The 23,686-nt window shown below is 36.3% G+C and overlaps 1 protein-coding gene across 4 annotated transcripts; it reads left to right on the plus strand.

Annotated features, from left to right (window-relative positions):
• The first annotated feature begins 578 nt into the window (after positions 1–578).
• Positions 579–23,686, plus strand: LOC117322383 (STE20-related kinase adapter protein alpha-like). Of its 4 annotated transcripts, XM_033877255.1 has the most exons (15): positions 579–661; positions 2,614–2,744; positions 4,826–4,840; positions 5,821–5,904; positions 6,324–6,338; positions 8,570–8,693; positions 9,496–9,614; positions 10,531–10,639; positions 11,018–11,141; positions 12,880–13,051; positions 13,851–13,955; positions 14,621–14,690; positions 15,452–15,581; positions 18,003–18,127; positions 19,480–23,686. In XM_033877255.1, the coding sequence occupies exons 6-15, from the start codon at positions 8,633–8,635 to the stop codon at positions 19,551–19,553; spliced, it is 1,089 nt and encodes a 362-aa protein (XP_033733146.1). In that variant the 5' UTR covers positions 579–661; positions 2,614–2,744; positions 4,826–4,840; positions 5,821–5,904; positions 6,324–6,338; positions 8,570–8,632; the 3' UTR covers positions 19,554–23,686. The 4 variants fall into 4 exon arrangements, with proteins under 4 accessions (XP_033733146.1, XP_033733145.1, XP_033733147.1 ...); XM_033877254.1 differs by lacking the exon at positions 6,324–6,338; XM_033877256.1 differs by lacking the exon at positions 4,826–4,840.

Raw genomic sequence — 23,686 nt, forward strand, 5'->3', positions numbered from 1 at the left:
GAAACAAACATGTATATAAAATAAAATATGAGTGAGGTTACCAAATGGATAATTTTTTGTGGTTTACTGGATATAGATTATATTATAAACAATGCTCACCCAAAGAACACCACATGTTTTTTAAATTTATTTTAAATTTATAGTGATCTCTAATTTAAATAAGATGTATATCTGAATTAACTGGGTAAAAACTCAAACGGCTTGCCGTATATATATATATATGTGCGTCAAAATTTAATTCCAGGTTTTTAATTTAACCACGGACATAGATTCTGTGGACGAACCTTTTGATAAGTTAAAAAAATCGGTTGAAATCGTTCAATAGTTTTGAATAGGACTTTTGGTTATATACGTCAAATGCCTATACAAGGTCAGGATAACCTTTTATTGGTTTCTTACAGAGACCTATATTAATAGTAGATCTATATAGGTCTCTGGTTTCTTATAAATAACGATTTTCGTTTTGGCCGGGCATCACTATCAAACGTACGAAAATTATTCAGGGTACTGTGCAAATGGCGTAAATGTTTTTGCGTTAAAGTTAAGCGCTATTTTGACTCTACTTTGATAAAGCATGTGAACGACTCTGATGGTGTGATTTGACGTTTGTGGGTTCTTGTTCGTCTTGCAAACTGTCGACAAGAAAAAGAGAAGTCTCGTGGTAATTTAGCTGTTCATCAATATAATTTTGTGAAAGATATTTTTACACTATATGTTTAATAGAATGATGCAACACATATTGATAAATTATACATGCGCACATTTTTGTGACAGGATGGCTCACTCATCGCTGACCGATTGGTTGTTTCAGCAAAAACTTGCTGCAACGTATTAATTGGGCCGTTTCATTGTTGAAAACACAATTGTGGCTTTACGATATATATCGATTTATAGGCCTAATGAATACTGAAGCTAACATTTACAATTTCAAATTGCCACAACTCGCAAATTACTCCCAACAATGTTCAGTACAGTGACAGTAGAGGACTACATCAGCTAGGCCTAGCTAAAGGTCTTTGGCTAATTTTGGTTCAGTAGAGGAATACAGGACGAAAATCTTATGCCCGGCGCCTTGTCTATTGGTGTTAGAACAAAAAAAAAGAAAAGATCAGAGACATTTAACTAGCTGGTTTGCAATAAAAATGATTATTGAATAGTTGATACGTTAACCTGGTATAAAGATCTCGACAGGGTATATTGGACGACCATTTTCATTACAATTGAAAACTGATTATTATTGCAGTGTGGCAGGTTAAATGTAAATTTATATAGACATAAGTATATTACATAGTGATATCCTTGTGATACGTCATCATCCAGTTTCGTACTAGTGGGAATTCCCTTTAGGACGATCATTAGAATGGAAAATTTGTAAGCAAAGGATTGTTTGAGCAAAAAATTTGATCCCTGGTGGAGACAAGCTACCCACATTCTGCTGCATTTGGTGCCATTAACCACTCCAAGTGAAAGCTACAGATATATATTATAACAGGGTTTCCACCTCTCACGTCCTTAGTGGGAGACTCACGATATTGGAAACTTTCTCCCACGAAGACCTCTCTCCTGCAACGTGAGACAAAATCTCATGTTTTTCAAAAAAAATCTCTCGCCATCTCACGTCAAGCCATTACTAATGTACCAGATTGCATGTCATACATGCAGTGCCTTCAATTGTCAATCATGTCTGGTCCTTATCAATCAGAACACTAGGGCCATGGCTTGTTTGTGCATACACAGCAGGTGTAAAGGCAATTACTATGACATAATTAGGAGTGGGCTAGTCCGTATTCAGACCGGCTGGGATCAGCCATATGCATCAAATCTTGGACCCTTTGGTCATTTAAGCAATGGAACAGTTAATTAATAATGTTTGTGATGAAAATTAAAGACAGTCACTTCAAAAACAAACACTTATAACGACTGACAATGATTTACTCACATGAAAATGATATGAATGTGGAAACATTGTACTGACAGTAACAAAACATTTCACTCGGAACACCTCGACCGATTCTCTTGTACAGTAAATGAGTCATCTAACCTAGATGATCGTAGAGAATTGGCCGAGGTGTTCCGAGTGAAAACATTTGTACCGACCGCCATCTTTGAAAGGGTTATAGTAAAAGAAGAGCTGAAAGCCGCTATTCAATTCCGGATTTTTTATATCATAATTTATATACTGATCATGCAAAATAAAAGACAAAATCACTTTTTTCTTATTTTTACTTACCATATGGCATCTAGATGTGTATCTAAAAATATTTTAATTCTTTTTCCTGTTAGACTAATAAAACAATATTGGGTATTTCACGATGAAAACTACTGCATACAAATTTTTCATTTTGTTAAAATGTCGCAGCGCTAAATCTCCCACTTTGAACAATCCCTTGGTGGGTCCAGATCTCCCACTTTGGCATCTATAGAGAGTTTGTGCTAAGGGATCAGGGTTTAAACCCCGGGGGAAGGAAAATTACTCACTTTTCTGTGACTGCAATAAACACTAGTTTGTGTTTTGACCATGTTTCCATTACCGACATTATTATTATGACAGAACTGCATTTAATACAATGTAATAAAACATCAAGAATAATAAAGTTTCATTTCTTATTTCAGATAAAGGTACAACATCGCAGCAGTTTTATTGGTGTTATCCAAGTGAACACCACATAACTGTGTAGGAGAACAGGAGATTGGGTTGATAGTGTTACAGATGTACATAGATTTGCTGTGTCATGTCCCTTCTGGTAAGTAATTTATATAATATTTGTGTACAGTAGCTGCCCATAATTCTGTAAAAGTTTAATTTTATTATAATATTACACTATGCCAACCATAACCCAATTATTAGCTCACCTGGTCCGAAGGACCAAGGTGAGCTTATGCCATACCGTTGCGTCCGTCGTCTGTCGTCCGTCTGTCGTCCGTCGTCCGTCCGTCCGTCAACAATTGACTTCTTCTTCATAACCACACATCAGAATTTGACCAAATTTGGTCAGAAGCATCCCTATGGGTAGGGGACTCAGAATTGTACAAATGATGGGGCTGACCCCCTGGGGGCCTCTGGGGAGGGGCCAAAAGGGGTCATTTTTGCGCTATTGATATAAACGACTCTTCTCTGAAACCAAGCAATGGCTATCACTCATATTTGCCTGGTAGCATCACTATGGGGTGGGGATTCAAAATTGTACAAATGATAGGGCTGACCCCCCAGGGGCCTGAGGGGTGGGGCCAAATGTGGTCAGTCTGGCTATATTGATATAAACGACTTCTTCTCTGAAACCAAGCAATGGCTATTGCTCATATTTGCCTGGTAGCATCATTATGGGGTGGGGATTCAAAATTGTACAAATGATGGGGCTGACCCCCCAGGGGCCTGAGGGGTGGGGCCGAATGTGGTCAATTTGGCTATATTGATATAAACGACTTCTCTGAAACCGAGCAATGCCTGTCACTCATATTTGCCTGGTAGCATCACTATGGGGTTGGGATTTAAAATTGTACAAATGATGGGACTGACCCCCCAGGGGTCTGAGGGGCGGGGCCAAATGTGGTCAATCGGGCTATATTCATATAATTGACTTCTTCTCTGGAACCAAACAATGGATATCTCTCATATTTTACTGGTAGCATCACCTTGGGGTAGGAATTTGAAATTGTACAAATGACGGGGCTGACCCCCTGGGGTCTGAGGGGCGGGGCCAAAAGGGGTCAGTTTTACAGAATTGATATAAACGACTTCTGCTCTGAAACTGAGCAATGGATATCACTCATATTTACCTGGTAGCATCCCTATGGAGTGGGGATTCAAAATTGTACAAATGGTGGGGCTGACCCCCAAGGGGTCTGAGGGGCGGGGCCAAAAGGGGTCAATTTGGCTCTCTTAATATAAACGACTTCTTCTGTGAAACCAAGCAATGGATATTGCTCATATTTGCCTGGTAGCATCCTTATGGGTAGGGATTCAAAATTTTATAAAGGAAGGAACTGACCCCCACTCCCCCCGGGGTGCAGAAGGCGGGGTCAAAAGGGGTCAATTGGTTTAAACAACTTCTTTTCTGAAACTAAGCAATGGATATCACTCACATTTGTGTGGTAGCATCCCTATGGGGTTGTGCCAAAAGTTAATTTTATTTCATGGATTAATGCATTTTTTTACATCAAATCCTCACTTACCCATATAAAATGCCTATGATATATTGACATAGCAATACCAGCGACAAATATACTTAATCATCATTCTTGTTTCATATCTCATGAAATCCAGGTGAGCGATACAGGCCCTCTGGGCCTCTTGTTTTGGTCAACTCTTCTTATAAGGACAATACTCCATATAAGAATTGTTTTTACTTTTCAATTGAAAACCACAAATAAAAAAAATCATACAGTATTAAAAAAAAGTGAAGTGCCATATCTAAATGAAATACCTGTAACCTATTGAGCCTCATAGTGAAGGTGGATGGGTGTGGTGCTTATAACAGGGATGTCTCCAGGACAATGAAAATATTTGTTATTGGGCTGAGGTCTTTTTGAGCAGTGAATGGACACTATTCCCAATTGAAATTATTTCATATTTAAGATGATCCCAAAATTTGCGGTTAACTGTTACCCCTGGAAAGGTCTTTCCCAATTTCCCAATTTTTTCCCAAAATGAGACAAAAAGGCCCCATCCCAAAACCCTGGATATGTATCTAACTATTTTCCAAGGCTTCATGAGCTTTACCTTATTGTACAGTTACATAAGTAAATTAATATATGTATGAAAACAATGAAATGTTGAGTTTTAGTTTTAATCATTGAATTTAGAGACGTTTTTGTCCTTTTACAGGTTTAGATTTTAAATGTGAGTGTTATGTTGACGTATATTTTTAATATTTCATAGATTAAATGTAGATTTAGATGTGTACAGTTCTAATTAATTATAGTAAATAATAACTGCATTAGCCTTTATTAAGTGTCCTCATTTCTAAGATCAATTTATGTTAATTCTTTGTTTATATTAAAAATTTCACTATTATTAATTTCTCATTTCTTGCTGTTAGATATGAGTTGGCACATACTGGTGTTGTGAGTCACTATGTAAAAGTCCTTCTTAGAGATATTGTATTGGCATGAATCGATCATTACAGATATATCTGCAGTTCATCCTTCTTGATGAACATACATCTTGGTTTAAATTTTTAATTGTAATTGTTTAGTTATAATTAGGTAGATTGAACCTGTTTAGGAAATTTTATTAATACTTTGTATTTCTCCAAGTAAGTATTCTTTGCACTTTTTTATTATTGCAACTTTTTAATTACTCTTAATTATATATAATTGGCTCGTAATACCGGTAATTTATTTCATCAAAGTCAATTGACTATTATAAGAATGCCATAATTTCATTTTTATGCTTCTCATTGTTTTGCATTCCATTTGTTAGAAGAATTTATGTTTTAACAAGGAACGCATACATTATACAGTGAAATGATAACCAGGTCACAGACACTGTACTTAAACTTTTGCCATTATTGTCACAGATATTGACAGTTTCTTGACGGCTATTTACCTTGTTTCTTAGTATATGTACTTACACAGCTTACTTTGCACAGTAAGGTGTTATTAAGGAATACAAATGTATCAGATTATACTAACCTCCCAAGTTATTTCTAAATGTGTTTTTCATTCCTCATTATGTGACATATTATATAAAATTATGTTCTGGAAATATCAGTATATCATTCATTGTGATTTACCGATGAGAATGAAAACAATATTAAGGTATGGTGCTGAGCTCCATATGTACCAGTATATGGACATAAGTAATATTTCTTTTTACAGCAACAATGCACCTGTGCCAGTTCGAAAACCCAGGAGTCACCAACATCTGTACCTTACAGTCGTAAACACCCTAGCCCGTCTGCGGTATGTTTTAAACTTTTCGTACCAATCTGTTTTTCACAGTCTTTAACACCAAAGTGTGTCCATGGTAATTTGTTTCCCTGAATTAAAGAAAGAAATGTCATGATTTTTTTTCCCTTTATGTTGACAACAGATTTCAATGATATGGCCATCCCAATCGTATAGTGAACAGTCATGATCATCAAGGCTCTTTCATTTCGCTCTTTGCTTGACACTGAGGAAACAGACATTTTCAATCTTACAAGCTTTCAATCGCTGTTTGTGTTTAAAATCAACATCTTTCCAAATTAATCATGATCATTACAGTATATATGTTGTATTCGTATTTTGAGTTTTTTTTACCGCATGCTGTGCCTCAATTTTGAGACTCTATGTCCTAACACCTGTATAATTGTAAATTAATAATGTTATGGTTTTAACAGTAAAATCTATCTTGAGTGAGTATAGCAATTATTCCTTTTTACCTGTATTCTTTGTCATTTTGTTGTTGTTTGTGGGAAATTAAAAAAAAAAACCATCATTATATAGTACCTAGTTTGTACAATGTTATGTTTGTTTAAAATATATCATGCATCAATATAAATTATTAATAAAATCAAAATTATTAATAAAATCTGAAAAGGCAAACTGTTATGGTATTATACTTATTAAGTGAAATACATATATTGTAAATCACTTATATTTCACGTGGGATTTATTTTCACGTTAATAAGCAAGCAGAGTCGATCGCAAATTCAAATTCTTCGCTATTATTTGTATGAAAATAACACCTTGGGATGACGACCAAGCTATCAGATACCGATTTAGAAACTTTACAGAGTCTATGGCTCTAATAGCTCATCATTCACGAATTAATAGTCATTTCTAAATCAGCGTTCGCGAAATCATTTGTTTGCTTATATAATCTGTCTGAAGACGTACGTAAGTTTGCAAAATAAAGTATTTGCGAAATCTAAGTGATTTACAGTAAGTTTTTTAGACTAATATTTTTGAACTCCGTATTTGAATTTTTATCAATAATTTTCCAATAAAAACTTTTAAAAAAAATATTTTCAGAAATCATTTCTATATCAGAAGTTTTTTTTCTTCTAATGTAATTGATTTCGTTGTCCCATCCATGAATATTTAATAAGTCCCTAGCTACCATGAAACAAACAGAATGTGTTAAGAATAACTGACACTTTTCAATATACAACACAGATACTATATCATTAATATTCTTGGCAGCTCTCAAGCTATCACTTTACCCATATATATACCGACAGAGTGAAACAAAGGGAACCAACTCTGATAGATCAGAATCATACCATATATAGGGGTTGGCATTTTCAAGGTAGAACCTGACACAAGAGGCCTGTATTGTTATATGTGCATGTGACTGCCTGTTGTATTATTCACAGAATATTGGTTATACCTGGTTGTCATGTCTGTAGATATTTAAATAATCTAAATACTTAAAAGGGTGCTGGGTATTGCCATATATTTTTATTTGGTGTTTGTTCACAGTAAAATAAAGAATAAGTTCATCATGTATAGATCATTTTGAGAGAACTATTAATAGTTTTCTTACTGGACTACACTGAGAATTTCTTATTCGGGTAAGTTTTTTCACAACGCTGTTGGATGATCCAGTTCTTCTGCTGATAATTTCTGGTTTGTTAAACATGGCAATTAGTTGTAACATTTGCATAGTTTCTGTTTCATGTTGAAGATTTGCATGACACTTTTAAGTTCACCAGCATGCTTTTCTCTCATTTTCACCCCTCCCCTCCCCTCCATTTTTACCAGAATGTTTTTTTGAAGATGAAAATATAAGCACCATTTATTATTATTTTATTTATTTTATTTTTATTACTATTTAATGATGAAAATTCATAATTTATACATATATATATATACATGTATTACAATTGGCATTTATTAGAGGGAAATGTTATAAATAAGTTAAAAACTGTGCAGACAGATACATTTTTCATATATGATCCACAATCCAGCTTCTTTGATAGAAACAAATTTGTACTGATAATGATTTCTATACCTTAAAGTAAAAAAAAAAAAACCAATTATAAAATATAATAATATAGTTTAAATATACTTTATATCTGAAACACTGACATTTTCCCAGTAGTTCTACCACCCCGGTCCATATAGAGTAAGATTTTATTAAGGACAGGGGATAGTCATGTATTAGTTTAAGCCTTTCTTGTCTTGAGGGGATGTACATTTGGAATTTATCTCACCACATAGTCATCATACATGTCAAATGACAGTTTATTTCGAAATCTGCAATACTATTTGACAATTTGAACCTATTCCCTTTTCTGTTAATGTTTAAATTTGTAACAGGAATTCAGTCGTAATCTACAAGGAACGATCATAAGCTGATTTGCTGCGTGTAATAATATGTTATTACCATATTTGGGTATCGCTGAAATCCAATTGCTGGCTGCTATAGCAACATGGTAACAAGATATTTTTGGAATATTGACAATATATATGTTTCGGAAACGACCATGGGACATCTGTACCCTGTGGAGTTTGTAGATTGGTAAAATCACAAAATGCAATTTTTGGATAATTTATTGAGAGGAAGCAGAATTGAGTAAAAAACATGCATATATGTCCTTTGAGACCCTGCTTATATATAATGTCTTTGTTTATTTTTTAGAGTTCTTCTCGGAAAGATGGAGTGAGCCAAGGAGGCCCAGAGGATAATCAAATACATTCCACGATGATGTCATCAGGCAGTTTTGCACCCGATACAAAACATTACGAGTTGTACACTGTTATAGGTTAGTGATTTATGGTAGAGTTTGTTGTTTGGGAGGGGGGAGGGGGATGGGTCTATAGAACAGCTTCTACAAGTTTTCGCTGTGTTTATTTTGCCTTTAGCTTGCTGACAGTGTCGGTAACCGTTAGCTTAGTCTAAAAATCTTATTCCATAGACATAGATACAGGCAATCATTGATCATTTAGTTTATAAGCTGTGAATGTAGGAACACAATATATAGCTCCGTAGGTAGGTATAGCATCAGACAAATTCTGTGGTGAGGATAGAAATGAGTTTGATCTCTACCCTGATGAGGTGTACAGGTCTCCAGAAGAGGAGACACATGCTGATTTCTGTTTTCATGATTGTGGCCAAGGGCGAGACCACAGTTGCTCTGAAGGACATTCGGAAGGCCTTCTGTATGTTGTTAAGAGAGGTAGCCACAAACTACTACAAAGAGATTCCTTTTTAGAATGGCCCTGACTGTTGAGGGGATGATAAGCCCAGCAAACAAAATAGTTATAAGGTGTCAATACTTTTTGGCTAGGCAATTTGAAGATCAAGTTAAAAAACAAGTTCAGCAAAAGTGCTAGATATGTATCAATGCAGATAAAGTGAATGAATTTATGCTACCTCACTGTAATGTTTTGTCAAAATAAATTAGATCTTCACCCATATTTGATGTTGACATTACCATCACCATTCAATGAGATACAGGCCCTATTGGACTTTTGTTTTCTCTAATGCCATACCTGCAGCCTTTACTATCTTCTCTCAGTGAACCCGAGAGCGTTAAGATCATGTCTTAATTTGTTGTGTTGCAGGACGTGGTTGTAATGATGCGGCTGGTATCATTCTTACCAAGCATATACCCTCAGGCAAACACATTGCCATCAAAAAGACGAACCTTGAGTCATGTGACATAGACTTCTCTGTTCTCCAGGTAGGTAATGGTGTGTGGGTAAGCCAAATAGTTTGTTGCCTAAGGTATTAACTAAAACTCTGTTCTCCAGGTAGGTACTGGTATGTTGGTAAGCCATAAGTCCTCAGGTATTAACTACAGTAACCTACAGCATGTTATATGTACCATAGGTCATTGCTATAGCTTCTGTTTCACTGACCTAAAAGGTTAAGCTCCATTTACCTCAAATTAGAAACCCAAGTATGAAGTGCCCTGCAGGTAGGGCGACAGAATTGTACCTGCTGCCCCCATTGCATGATCGTAAGAGGAGACTTAATTTGGGATCTTATCTTTTCAACTTTCTTCTTCCTAATGTCTCCCTTGATAATAACTCCCCCTTTGTTCTCATGAGGAAGGCTTTGGGTTCTGTCCCCTGGCCCAGACATTGCAACTCCTGCTTAGCGCTCAGCATTTTGGAATTGGGATGATTTCTTTGCCGTTGTCAGTATAATGTAACCAGGTGGGGCTTTCTGCTGGCTGTCTTCATTGAGGTAACACTATATAGTCGGCATCAGTTTCGCGCTATCACAAGAAGATAAGCATAAAACATACTGCAGCCTCCAAAATTTACACATGCATACACTTCAGGCATGCATCTAACACACAGACCTAAGGGAGGCCGTACTTAAATGACCTTAGCTGTTGATAGGACATTGAACAGTACTGAACCAGACCAACTATTTAGTATGAATGTTTTACCCGATTTGATCCTACATTATATAAACATAATGATGTAAGTGTGCACCCATTTCCTCCACCTCCACCTGGCACGTCCTTAAATGAGACCCTGGCTGTTAATAGGACTTTAAACAAAATACACCAAACAAACCAAACCAAGCACCCCCCCCCCCCCCCCAATTTGTGTACATATTAACCATAGTAGTTTGCATTGTTACAGAATGAGGTGATATTGTGCCGGCAGCTCCAGCATGAGAAAATCCTGCCTATGTTGACTACCTTCATTCATAACCACGAGCTGTGGACGGTGATGCCACTCATGGCCTACGGTCAGTACATTAAGTAGACATTTCCTTTGGTTTTATTAGTTATATCTATTACTGCAAGCTTTGGCTACCATCAACATATAAGTCAAAATTGGTATGTACTGCAGAATATTGGTGTAACTTGTGAAGTTGTGATAAGAAATAAAGAAATGTATTACTGAACAACTGAGGAGCATTGTAAAGTGTTTTTTTTAAGGATTAAAGAATTGTATGTTGCACAGGAATTTTGATGTCCATTGTTGTTTATATAAGCTTGTCTTTTCCTTTCATGAACAATGAATATCCAACATCATTTGAAGTCATTGAAATAAGAATAGATGCACCATAATCAGAAGAAGTGAAATTATTTATAGCTTGTTTTTGTGACAAATTATGTTACAGGTTCCTGTAAGGATTTGATCCACGCTTATTTTACCAATGGTCTGCCAGAACTAGCATCCTCCTACATTCTCAGGGACACACTTCTCGCCCTGGAGTACCTACACTCAAAAAGTATCATACACAGGTAGGTCTCCTACACAGGTTAGTCTCCTACACAGGTCTCTTGTGCACAGGTAGGTCTTGTGCACAGGTAGGTCTCTTACACAGGTAGGTCTCTTACACAGGTAGGTCTCTTACACAGGTAGGTCTCTTACACAGGTTAGTCTCCTACACAGGTAGGTCTCGTACACAGGTAGGTCTCTTACACATGTAGGTCTCTTACACAGGTAGGTCTCCGACACAGGTAGGTCTCATACGCAGGTAGGTCTCCCACACAGGTCGGTCTCTTAAGCAGGTAGGTCCCATACACAGGTAGGTCTCCTACACAGGTAGGTCCCATACACAGGTAGGTCTCCTACACAGGTAGGTCTCATACACAGGTAGGTCCCATACACAGGTAGGTCTCCTACACAGGTAGGTCTCCTACACAGGAAGGTCTTCTACACAGGTAGGTCCAATACACAGGTAGGTCTCCTACACAGGTAGGTCTTCTACACAGGTCTCCTACACAGGTAGGTCTCGTACACAGGTAGGTCTCCTACACAGGTAGGTCTCCCACACAGGTAGGTCTCCTATGCAGGTAGGTCTCATACGCAGGTAGGTCTCCTACACAGGTAGGTCTCCTACACAAGTAGGTCTCCCACACAGGTAGGTCTCTGACACTGGTAGGTCTTCTACACAGGTAGGTCCCTTACACAGGTAGGTCTCCTACACAGGTAGGTCTCCGACACAGGTAGGTCCACACACAGGTAGGTCTCCCACACAGGTAGGTCTTCTACACAGGTAGGTCCCTTACACAGGTAGGTCTTCTACACAGGTAGGTCCCTTACACAGGTAGGTCTCCTACACAGGTAGGTCTTCTACACAGGTTTCCTACACAGGTAGGTCTCCTACACAGGTAGGTCTTCTACACAGTTAGGTCTCGTACACAGGTAGGTCTCGTACACAGGTAGGTCTCGTACACAGAGCTTGTCTCATCAAAGCAAGAAAAATCTGAGGTGTGATTACCTGAGTCCAGTGGATTTAGTCTGTAGTTTTGTAAATACTAGTGACTTCTTGCTGGATAGGCATGTGCAAATTTTATTGTATTGAATTGTTACCTTTTCCTTAGAATGTTTTATAATGTTACTGATTCAGTTTAATTGCACCGTTATGTTTCAACTTTAGGCAAATACGTTTGAACATAAACTTGCCCGAAAGACTGCTGATGGTCAAATTCTTGTCCTGGTCATAAACTTGCCCGAAAGACTGCTGATGCTCAAATTCTTGTCCTGGTCATGAACCTGTTTACATAATCATTACACATTTGACACTCGTTTTACATTGTACAAGCAAGCATGAAAAATTACACATTAAATCAATTGTGCTAATGTATAACAAAAGCAACATGTCAAGTATTGTGAATTAAACGCTCCTGCCCAGTCGGCATCAGTTTGTATGTGAACTTGATCATGTTAGATTTTCCTATAGCCGTTTTATTAACAGGAGTGCTGTCAGTCCAAAGGGTTCATGCAGAAACAACAAGATAGTATTGATATATATGTAAACAAAACCGTTTTCTGACTTGTAATCAAGAAAAGTGGGCAAAATATAAACAAGAGATACATTAACAGTGAAGGCCAGGTGTTCCAGAAGGATGAAAACCTTCTGTAATGGCATCTTGTCATCCAGATCCAGGAAATATCACATTCTGAAATTGAGAACAAAGGCTATGTTAGAAACATTGTGCACTTTCTTTAATTGTTTATCATTTCTTGTAACAGGAGTGTTCGAGCCAGTCATATCTTGGTTGCTGCCTCCGGAAATGTTTGTTTGGCAGGACTGAGGGATGCTCACAGTATGATACACCGAGGGCAGAAACTGAGAATTGTTCACGACTACCCTCAACACTGTATCAACTCCCTACAGTGGCTTAGCCCTGAAATCCTGGAGCAGGTGGGTAACACTTCAATCTGTATTTTGTAAGGAGAGGTCAATCACAACAGGCAAAGAGGCCGGGATCATCAGTTTATTGTCAGTCAACTATTGTATTTACCTTTACTTATTTAGCTTTCTTATCCATCGATCACCCTTCATACCTAGAATATCCAGGTTGGAAGGTTAGGAAGTTCGGAACCCTTCATCCACCTCTGAAGACAACTGGTGTTGGACCTATCCCCCTTTTCCTACTTCTGTACTTTTTTATAGTGGAAGACTGAGTCCAACTGGTATCATTATGATAATAATAGTTTAGCTGTAGTTATGATTGTGAGAAAGGGCTTCCATGTTTGTTAAAATGTCACAGAGGTCAAAATTTTCAGAATCTTCAATGACTTCTTCTCAATAACCAAGAGGCCGATAGTCATGTTATTTAACCATTGGTATGCTTGAATTAAGGACTACAAATTAAAGTTGATTAAAATGAATGATCTTGCTGTACTGTCAAGGGTCAAATGTCTTAATAATCTTTAAACAACTTTTCGATAAGTTAGTGGCCTAGGACTATGATACTGGGAGAATGGAATACTTTGATAACAGACTGAAAAGTTTGTTCAATTGAATGACCTTGACCGGCCTCAATCTAATATTGGCTTGTCTATTTGAATGTATATTAAAATGAAGATGAAAAAATTTGAAACTATTAATTAGATATTAAAAAAATATTTAAAAAAAATTTAAGTTACAACTTTGCAGTCATTGCTCATGGATAAAACAATAATCCCACATTCCATGAAAATAATCTCTGTGCTTTTAGAACTTGACGGGATACGACTGTCTGTCCGATATCTACAGTGTTGGAATAACAGCCTGTGAACTGGCGAATGGCTACGCACCTTTTACTGACATGCCTGTCACACAAGTACGTATACTAACAATTTGGCTGTCAGTCATTTTCTTCTACATCTCTGGAATATGTCATGACAAAACAGAAAGCCATCTTGTTGATGATGTTTGTTGACTTTTATTTTGGACATTACATAAAAAATCAATGCATGTGGAAGGTAAAAGTGACCAGCATTCGTGAGAATGTGGATTATAGGTCCTTTGTTGTCGGCAAAGGAATTATATCAATCTAGCAATTGGTCAGGTTAAATAAAACATATGGCTGAGTGTAAATGTTGAACTGACCAAGGAACCCTTGGATTTTGAAAATGTATATATGAACCTTGTAAATCACAATAATCAATGATTGTTTTTTAAGATGTACAGAAGATAGTATATCCAAAATCTTAGGTTCCATGATTGATAAAATTATGTTTCATTTTGACGGAATTATTTTCAAAGAAATCATGGAAATAACCCTAACCGTCACTGTTGCATTTCCGTGTTTATAATTTTCTAATATTGATTTTATAAAAATAAAGTAATTTGCAGCTCTATTGATAATGGTTGTCAGGTTTCAGAGTCTCTTAAACAGCCTGACAAATGTTATCCTCTCTAAGAAAAAGCTATAATGGCTATAAGGTAAATCTTAAGCTAAGATATATTTGAGGAACATTGGTTTACTCTGATGTCTGATTACAGATGCTGCTGGAGAAGGTAAATGGTACAAAACCTGTCCTAGCAGACAGCACCACTCTAGCAGAACTTGTGGGTGAGGAAAATTTATTCATTTATTTAATGGGTTTTGCGTCCGCTATTACAGCCTTGTGGCCTGTCAGCTGCAAGACAGGCTGCAAGCGTGAGGAAAATGTTAATGAAGGTTCTTATCTAATGTCCAATGGTGGCACATCACAAGTAAGGACCAATCAGCTGATCCACTGCTGATGTTTAAATTGACCAATCAGATCTGATGTTGATGTTTGAATAGACCAATTGGAAATGATGTTGATGTTATAATCTGGTGTTGATCTTTAACACAACCAATCATATCTGATACTGGTTAATCGATCAATCAAATCTGGTGTTGGTCTTAAAGTCGATAAATCAAAATCTAATTTTGACTTTGTTTTAATTAAGCATGTTTGGTATTAATGAGTATGTTGAAATTCAAAACAAGGTTAACATGAGTTTTTGATTTTGAATAGTAAATCGTGTTCAGATCAGAATAATTTGAGAAACAGGGTGACAGTTACAATAAAAAAAAAACAATGATGGCACTAGTGGATCATGGAATTGTGGATTGAAATTCTTCATAAATTGAGGAATTCTATAACAAACCCCAGGCCATTATCACATTTCTAATGATCACATGTTAATTTGTGACTAGTAACGGTCACAGTTTGAAGAAGGATATGTGATATAAAAAGGTTAGTGTACAAAGTAAAGTTGATGTACATGTGATGTGCTACCTATGATCTGATGATACGGAGTACGGGATAAGATATGATTATCTCCCTTTTCCTTGATTTTCAGGTCCAGATTCTGGAGTCGACAGTGAAGCTACCAACAGCAGAGAGATCACCGACCTTGCTAATGCCCGAAAGTTCTCAAATCATTTCCATAATTTTGTTGAAGTGTGTTTGGAGAAAAGCCTGGATACAAGGTCAGTTGTCAATAAGGGCTAATCCATGAAAGGATCTATCTGGCCCCAGAACTCCAGAATGAATCACTTCAGTCAATTGTTTGATTTCGTACCTCTTACTTCTATTACATATAAAGGGAATTATCCAAAGAAATTCTATAGGTGGTACCCTGAAACAAGAACTGAAGTCCTGGGGTAGATGTTTTACTGGAATAGCCCTGAGCAGGACATTGTTAGTGTATAACCCTTTCTTACAAAGCAATGCTTTCTTATCCTGTTTTGTTTTACCTGTGGTGAAAGTAAAAAAAGCGAGACTATGGCATTACTTTACTGATTGTGATGGAAATGACATTGCCAACAATTTAGTTAAAAGTGTTTTGTATAGATCTGTTGTTTAACAAGAGGCCAAGGGCCTCGTAGCTCTCTGGACGTTGATTAGAAATCCAGCTTGTTTGTATATACAGTTCCTTGCCAATTTCAGTCTTATTTTTTTTTAATTTTGCTATATATTCTCTGTATTTTCAACTTTTTCAATGAATTTTCCTGACTTTGTGTATTGATCGTTTCAAATGAAATTTTGTACTCTTATAGAGAATTGTTTCCTGTTTCATCTCATAATATTTTCACTGTTTTCCGATGTATATGACTAGAGAAATGTTATTCATTTATTAGTCACCAAAGGTCACATGTCAAATTGGTCATCAATATAGTACCAATGCGACATACTTTCAGCTTGCACATTATCACTACATAATACAAATCATCAATATATATGCATATGACTATAATCAATTAGAAACCTATATTCTCTCCAAATTTGATTTAAATTATCACAAGTTTTCTGATATTTACCATATTTACACATGGTACATTTTATACCCAAAACACATTTGTCAACAGTTACATGTATTAGTGATTTAAAGCTATACACTGGGTAACAGGACATATTTCAAATACTAAGTAATAGCTCTGGTTTGGTTTGGTTTGGTTTATTTTGTTTAACGTCCTATTAACATCTAAGGTCATTTAAGGACGGCCTCCCGTGCGTGCGACATGTATGAGTGTGTTGAGTGCGTATGTGTGTTTTGGGAGGCTGCGGTGTGTTCGTGTCAAGTCTCCTTGTGATAGACCGGAACTTTTGCTGATTTAAAGATAGGGCTCCATTCCCATGCTTTCAAGAAATTAAGTTATTATTATGAGAGAAGATAAACAATTGGAACTACTAAGAATACATAGTAATATTCCATATCAGTGTTTGCTAGGGACGTATACACATATACTTCGCGAGACACCCTGTACACTGTAGCAGACGACATACTGTGTATAATGTAACACGCATAGCAGCAAATTTTTGCAGCGTCACAGGGATACGTGTGTTGCAGCACATTGTTATATACACATCACAGTGGGTTGATATAGGAACTTTGCCTCATAACTCCTCAGAATAACGTTCGGCATGTCCCTGTGACACCGAGAATGTCCAAAATGACACCGTAAATTGACGATTACTCGAAAATGAAATCATTTAACAACTCAAATTTCTTGTCAAATCTAGTTCGTGTCGACCCCAATCATGTGTCTTGAAATCCATTCTGACAGTCCCACTGTTTCTGATATCCTCTGTCCACAAACTTTTAATAATTCTACCTCCGGCAAAAACATGAGAATGACTGCGTAAGCTCTCCTGGACTCCGTCCAGAGAGCTAAAAAGTACTAGTCCAACTGAAACCTGACTTGGTCTACATACATATATATATAGCTAGATGACATAGTGGACATCTCAACACACCCTTCATTTAAAGAAGATCATCCAGAATTAACAGTCAAGTGACCCTCGTTTTGATGCGAAAGTTTTTGCCTCAAACGTGTGCATTGCATGTAATTCTTGTCGAGCAATTAGTGGTATCTAAACTGATCACTAAAACGGCTGGATTCTTGTATTTCTTGTGGAATCTATGGGCTGGGTTACACAGAACCACACCGAACATTTTACATGGATGTTGGATCTCCCATCTCCAGTATGATTACTAAGATGTTACAGATCTCCAGTGTATGGGTACAGTGTATGAGAGAATTCGCATAATTCATTTGAGGGTTTTAAATAAAGTTTTCAGCTAAAATTTATTTTAGGTAATGAAAATAATAAATAAGATATAAAAATATCTTGCATGTTCAGAGACGAATCATATTATTTTTGGAAGTAAAAACATACATTACTGTGTATCACTGATATCGTTTGTATATAAAGTCAGTAATAACATGGTAAAAGTTTTGATATTGGAGTTACTGTTATTATTTCAAAAAATGTATAGAATGAAACTTAATTTAAAGTGTAATTAAACTAAATTCAAAGTGTTTTTAAACTAAATTCAAAGTATTTCCATATAGCTCTTCAGTTATGTTTGCTTATTTAAAGTAATTTTTGTTCTTTCATTTTTCCAGGCCAAGTTCTTCCACATTGTTAGGTCATTCATTTTTCAAACATCTAAAGAAAAGGACGTCGGAGATGCTACCATCATTACTTCAACCATTATCTCCTCTCACAGACATCAGTAAGATACCTAAAGGTAAATAGTTAGCTCCCCTTGTCTTACTGACAACAGCAAGATACCTAAAGGTACATAGTTATCTCCCCTTGTCTTACAAACATCAGTAAGATACCCAAAGGAAATGGTTATCTCCCCTTGTCTTACAGACATCAGTAAGATACCTAAAGGTACATAGTTATCTCCCCTTGTCTTACTGACAACAGCAAGATACCTAAAGGTAAATAGTTATCTCCCCTTGTCTTACAGACATCAGTAAGATACCTAAAGGTACATAGTTAGCTCCCCTTGTCTTACTGACAACAGCAAGATACCTAAAGGTACATAGTTATCTCCCCTTGTCTTACAAACATCAGTAAGATACCCAAAGGAAATGGTTATCTCCCCTTGTCTTACAGACATCAGTAAGATACCTAAAGGTACATAGTTATCTCCCCTTGTCTTACTGACATCAGTAAGATACATAAAGGAAGTTGTCTCCTCTTGTCTTACTGACATCAGCAAGATACCTAAAGGTACATAGTTATCTCCCCTTGTTTTACAGATACTTTGTACGATTAGTAATGGGATACCTTAACTTTCATCAGTTTGTAGGGGTAATATTTAGGGGCCGCGGTGGCCGAGTGGTTAAGGTGTACCGACACCTTATCACTAGCCCTCCACCTCTGGGTTGCGAGTTCAAAACCTACCTGGGGCAGTTGCCAGGTACTGACCGTAGGCCGGTGGTTTTCCTCCACCTCCAAAACCTGGCATGTCCTTAAATGACCCTTGCTGTTAATAGGACGTTAAACATAAATAAACCAAAGTAAGGGTTATCTCCCCTTGTCTTACAGACATCAGGGCTGGTTCGTTATTGTTGTCCAAACAGTTGGACCAGTTGGACCAGTTGGACCAGTGTTGTTTGTTAATGAAATAAAGACAGATCTGGTGATCTGATAATGTCTTCAAACTAATCTTGACGAAGACTTCCAAGCCTGTATAAACATTTGCATGTCCATCAAGATATATGTTTGAAATATCACATTTAAAAACTGACAAACCGGTTTCTCAGCATAAATAAACTGGCCCCAGCAATAACATAGGTTTGTAAGGGTTATCTTCCCTTCTCTTTGCCGCAACATACCAAAGGTTTTGATGTCAATGGGGGAGAGAATATTGAAGTAAAATATTACACACTTATTACCAGGTTCTCAGTTCAGTCCCCATGTGACACTTGGATTAAAGAGTATTCACTGTGTGTCACACAAGCTTGGAGTAGAGGACTTGACTGATAAACTTGACATTCTTTTGTCTATTTGATGAATTTTTATATTTTTTGTTCTATGCAATACTCGTTCATTATATTTTGTAAACTGTTTTCTTCTATTTAACAGCCGAAGGAGGGGATGTAGATGACATGGCTGAGGAAATCAACAATATGTCCATGGAGGAAGGCTGGGAGTTCTAGAGGCCTGGGACAGGATGGGACGAATGAGTTGTATGTTAATTTGCAATGACATGGAGGAGTTCTAGGGACATATGAGAGGAGGGAACAATGAGTTTTTGGTTAAGCTGTGATGATATGGAGGAAGACTGGGAGTTCCAGGAACCTGGCAGACGACAGAGCAAATGAATTTTAGGTTAAATTATGATGACATGGAGAAGAACTGGGAGTTCGGAGGGACCTGGCAGAGGACAAAACTGGTTAATCTGCGACGATGTGGAGGAAGACAGAGTTCCAGGGACCTGAGAGAGGAAGGAACAAATGAGGTTTAGGTTAATCTGTGATTATTAAGTGCTGTCCTAGAGACAATAGGAAGATTACGTGGGGACCAAAGAGAATGTGGAGCACAAAGTTATGGTTTTAAATGTTTTGAACCAATGGAATAGAAGGAAAGAATTCCAGGAACATCTGAGGGATTTGAAATAGCAGCAGCCTCCATGGACATGGATATGAGGTAGCTCCTCATCCAACACTAGGACAGGAGAACGGGAAAAGAAATCTTGGATATGGTTCAATGAAAACAAGGCTTGTTAAAGGGTTGTTAATGACTGTCTAGTACAAATGAACATGTTGGAAAATGCCATAACAAGATTCTTTGAAAATCCTGTTTATTACATTCAAACTGCCACACACATATAAGATTTTGATTTGTTCGAACCTACATATAATTATATGGCATTTATCAAAAGTCAGTTTGAAAAAGTTTCAAAACAAGTTGAAATGGAAACAGATTCAAAATGCATTTACTTTTTGGGGAAAACTATTTTGAAAAAAATTGTCTTTTGGCCATTTTGCCATCTTGAGTTGATTTTTTGGTCTCAAATGTTATGTATCAACACAATGAAGTTTATTATTATTATAATATGTCTGTCTTTTATTCTGATGCAGAGCTAGTTTATATAAACCCTTTCCCCTTATCTCTCTGGTTCAAATTCTGCATTTATAACTTTTCATAAAGAATTCAATGTCTACAAACTATGCCATTATCATATCATTTACAGCTGTCAGATCAACTTTCAGTAAAACTCGGATTTAATATCTGAGAATATAATGTGCTGTATATTTGATACACAGTCATGACTCACCTTGTCGGTACAACCTCTGTCTGAATATTAATTATTATCTGAATATTATTGATTAGACTGGCCACCTGTCTATAGAATATTAAAATTAAAGATTAAATTGTGGTCTTTGATTTCGGTCTTGAGGATATGTCTGATCCTAAGTTTCAAACTAGGGGGAGATAATCCAGTATTAGAATTTTGTAGATCAAATCTGACAAAAAAACTTACGGGCTGGTGGCCAGTCTAATCATTGATGAAAATGGAAGATTTCTGAAGAACTTTTTGTTGTGATAGTTTGACTTTAGAATGTATTTCTTTACTGAGGTAATACCCACTAAGATAAGACAAAAGAATGATATTGGTCAAGGGCTTTTTCTGAGGGCCTTTTGGGGCCGTTTATGGACCCCATTCCCAATTTAAATTATTTCATATAAAAGCCAAATTCCCAAAATTTAAAGTTTACTCCTTAAAAAATCTTTTCCAATTCACCAATTTTCTTCCCAAAATGAGAAGAAAAGACCCCATCCTAAACCAGTGATAAAAGCTCTGGGGTTGCGTCAAAATTTTGTCATTATGTGATGCTCTAGGATACAGGGGGACATTAAAAATTCATAATTTTGTTGATGATGGTAATGTGAAGCTACGTTAGATATGATTTCACAGCTGTAGGTATTTCAGGGGTCAGTCTCCTGTATTCAGTTCATGAAGGGAAGCTCATGATATTGTCAGTTTTTGTTTTGTTTTTGTTTTGTGGGATATTTCTAAGCCCGAATTCTGAATAGGAGAAGTTGTATAAGGTCATAAATCAGAATATATTATAAATATACAATGTATATTATATTTGTTTTAAATGTAAGTGAAACTTATTCATCCGACACATCATTCATAATTTGTTTTAAAATAATGTGCTCAGTATTATACTTGCACAAATCTTCAATCAATTATTAGTTCAAAATACAGAAATTCAAATTTTTTATTTTTTTTTAAGAAAAAAAAAAAGAAACTGTTAATTCATCTTCAGATTATTTATCTTAAAATTCTGTTTACATCATCTTTTGAACAAAATGGAATGTTGAAAGTCAAACAATTCATCAGCAAACAGCTACATATTGGTTTAGGATACCCTTTTAAAAATTGGCTGTGTGTGATCTAGATGACGATTACAAAATAAAAGTAGCCTAGTTTCCCCGCACAGGAGCAATCAGAAATACATCTGTACATACTGATGTACATCACTGATCTGCCTATTGCTAGGTTTCGTGTTACCAACTATAGTCAGTGTATTACAGGTATTCAGTATCTCGGAGACGGGGTCACATAAATCACAACTCGGGTAAACGTCACCATTGTATTACAGGTATTCAGTATCTGGGGGATGCGTTCACATATATCACAACTTGGGTAAACGTTACCATTGTATTACAGGTATTCAGTATCTCGGGGACACGTTCACATAGATCACAACTCGGGTAAACGTCACCATTGTATTACATGTATTCAGTATCTCGGGGGACGCGTTCACATAAATCACAACTTGGGTAAACGTTACCCTTGTATTACAGGTATTCAGTATCTGGGGGACGCGTTCACATAGATCACAACTTGGGTAAACGTCACCATTGTATTACATGTATTCAGTATCTCGGGGGACGCGTTCACATAAATCACAACTTGGGTAAACGTTACCCTTGTATTACAGGTATTCAGTATCTGGGGGACGCGTTCACATAGATCACAACTTGGGTAAACGTCACCATTGTATTACAGGTATTCAGTATCTTAAGGACGGGGTCACATTAAATGTTTTGTAATACATGTAATTAACAAACTAAGAAAAGGGTTACAGCATGGTTGTTTTATTTCTTTTTCAGATTTTTAGCTTTCTTTGGAATAGATCTTAAGCAAATCTCAGAAGGGAAAAAAACATACTAAGATAAGTTTTGTTATGTGCTGTTTATGGTTGATTTAATCATGGGATTTTCCTATAAGTCAGAGATTTAATGTAATATACACTGGTATATGGTTGTTACCAGTCAGCTGGACAATGTGTACATGTTTTGTTGTGCAGGAAAATGTTATCAAACAACCTAATAGACTCATTGTAAGTTATCAACTGGGAGATATTTTTCAGTGTTAAGACTTACGTGTCTGGGACGTTTTCATTTTGTCTTCGATGATTATTTTGAAAAAACTTACTTGAACAAGTTGAAGTAAAACAAAGTTTAAACTAAGGTTTGTATCGGATTATTTGTTCAAAAATTTACATGTCTTGTATCATATTGAGATTATGTTGATTGAGGATTCAGCAAGTTTGGCACAGTATTTTAAAGACCATTTTAGGTTTTAAATTTGGAATTCTGAATATCATCCTTCAAAAGACCTAGCGTACCTCTGAAAACATAATTACTATTTAGAATCTAGAATAGATTTATTGAAGAAATCATGCATTTTATGGATACACCACACATGAAGAATTGTCAACAGGGCATTTAAAGTCTAAGTATTTACACTGTATCCAGTCTAGGGGCCTGGGCCCAACTTAGAACCAAAGTATGAAGTGGGCTAATGGCAAGATAGAATAGCATTTTTTTAAAAACATTTTGACTGAATTGCGATAGCCCTAGATGGACTTATTAGCAGACATTTGCATGAGCTAATTGGCAAATAAATACAGTATTTCATTATCTGTAATATATCTAGTTATTTCTGTTTTAAACCAAAATGGAAATGTATGTTCAACATGGAAAAGGCTAAGTAAATGTACCCTAACAAAATGTTCACTTTTTAAAACACAAGTTATTGTTGAAAATTGTCTTTAGATGAATCAAAAGGAAATGAAGTACTGGAACTTGGCGGAATTCAAAGTCATCTTTAAATGCAAGTTTATTGTATTAACACATGTACACTGTAAAGCTAACAAGTATATGGTTGATATTAGATTCTATCTTTGTATACATGTACTTGTAGTATATTTGTTAAAAAAACATTGTTGTTATGATAATTGTAATGAATAAAATATGTTGAACAAAACCA

This window comes from Pecten maximus, chromosome 2 (genome assembly GCF_902652985.1).
Source record: "Pecten maximus chromosome 2, xPecMax1.1, whole genome shotgun sequence".
NCBI classification, from domain to species: Eukaryota; Metazoa; Mollusca; class Bivalvia; order Pectinida; family Pectinidae; genus Pecten; species Pecten maximus.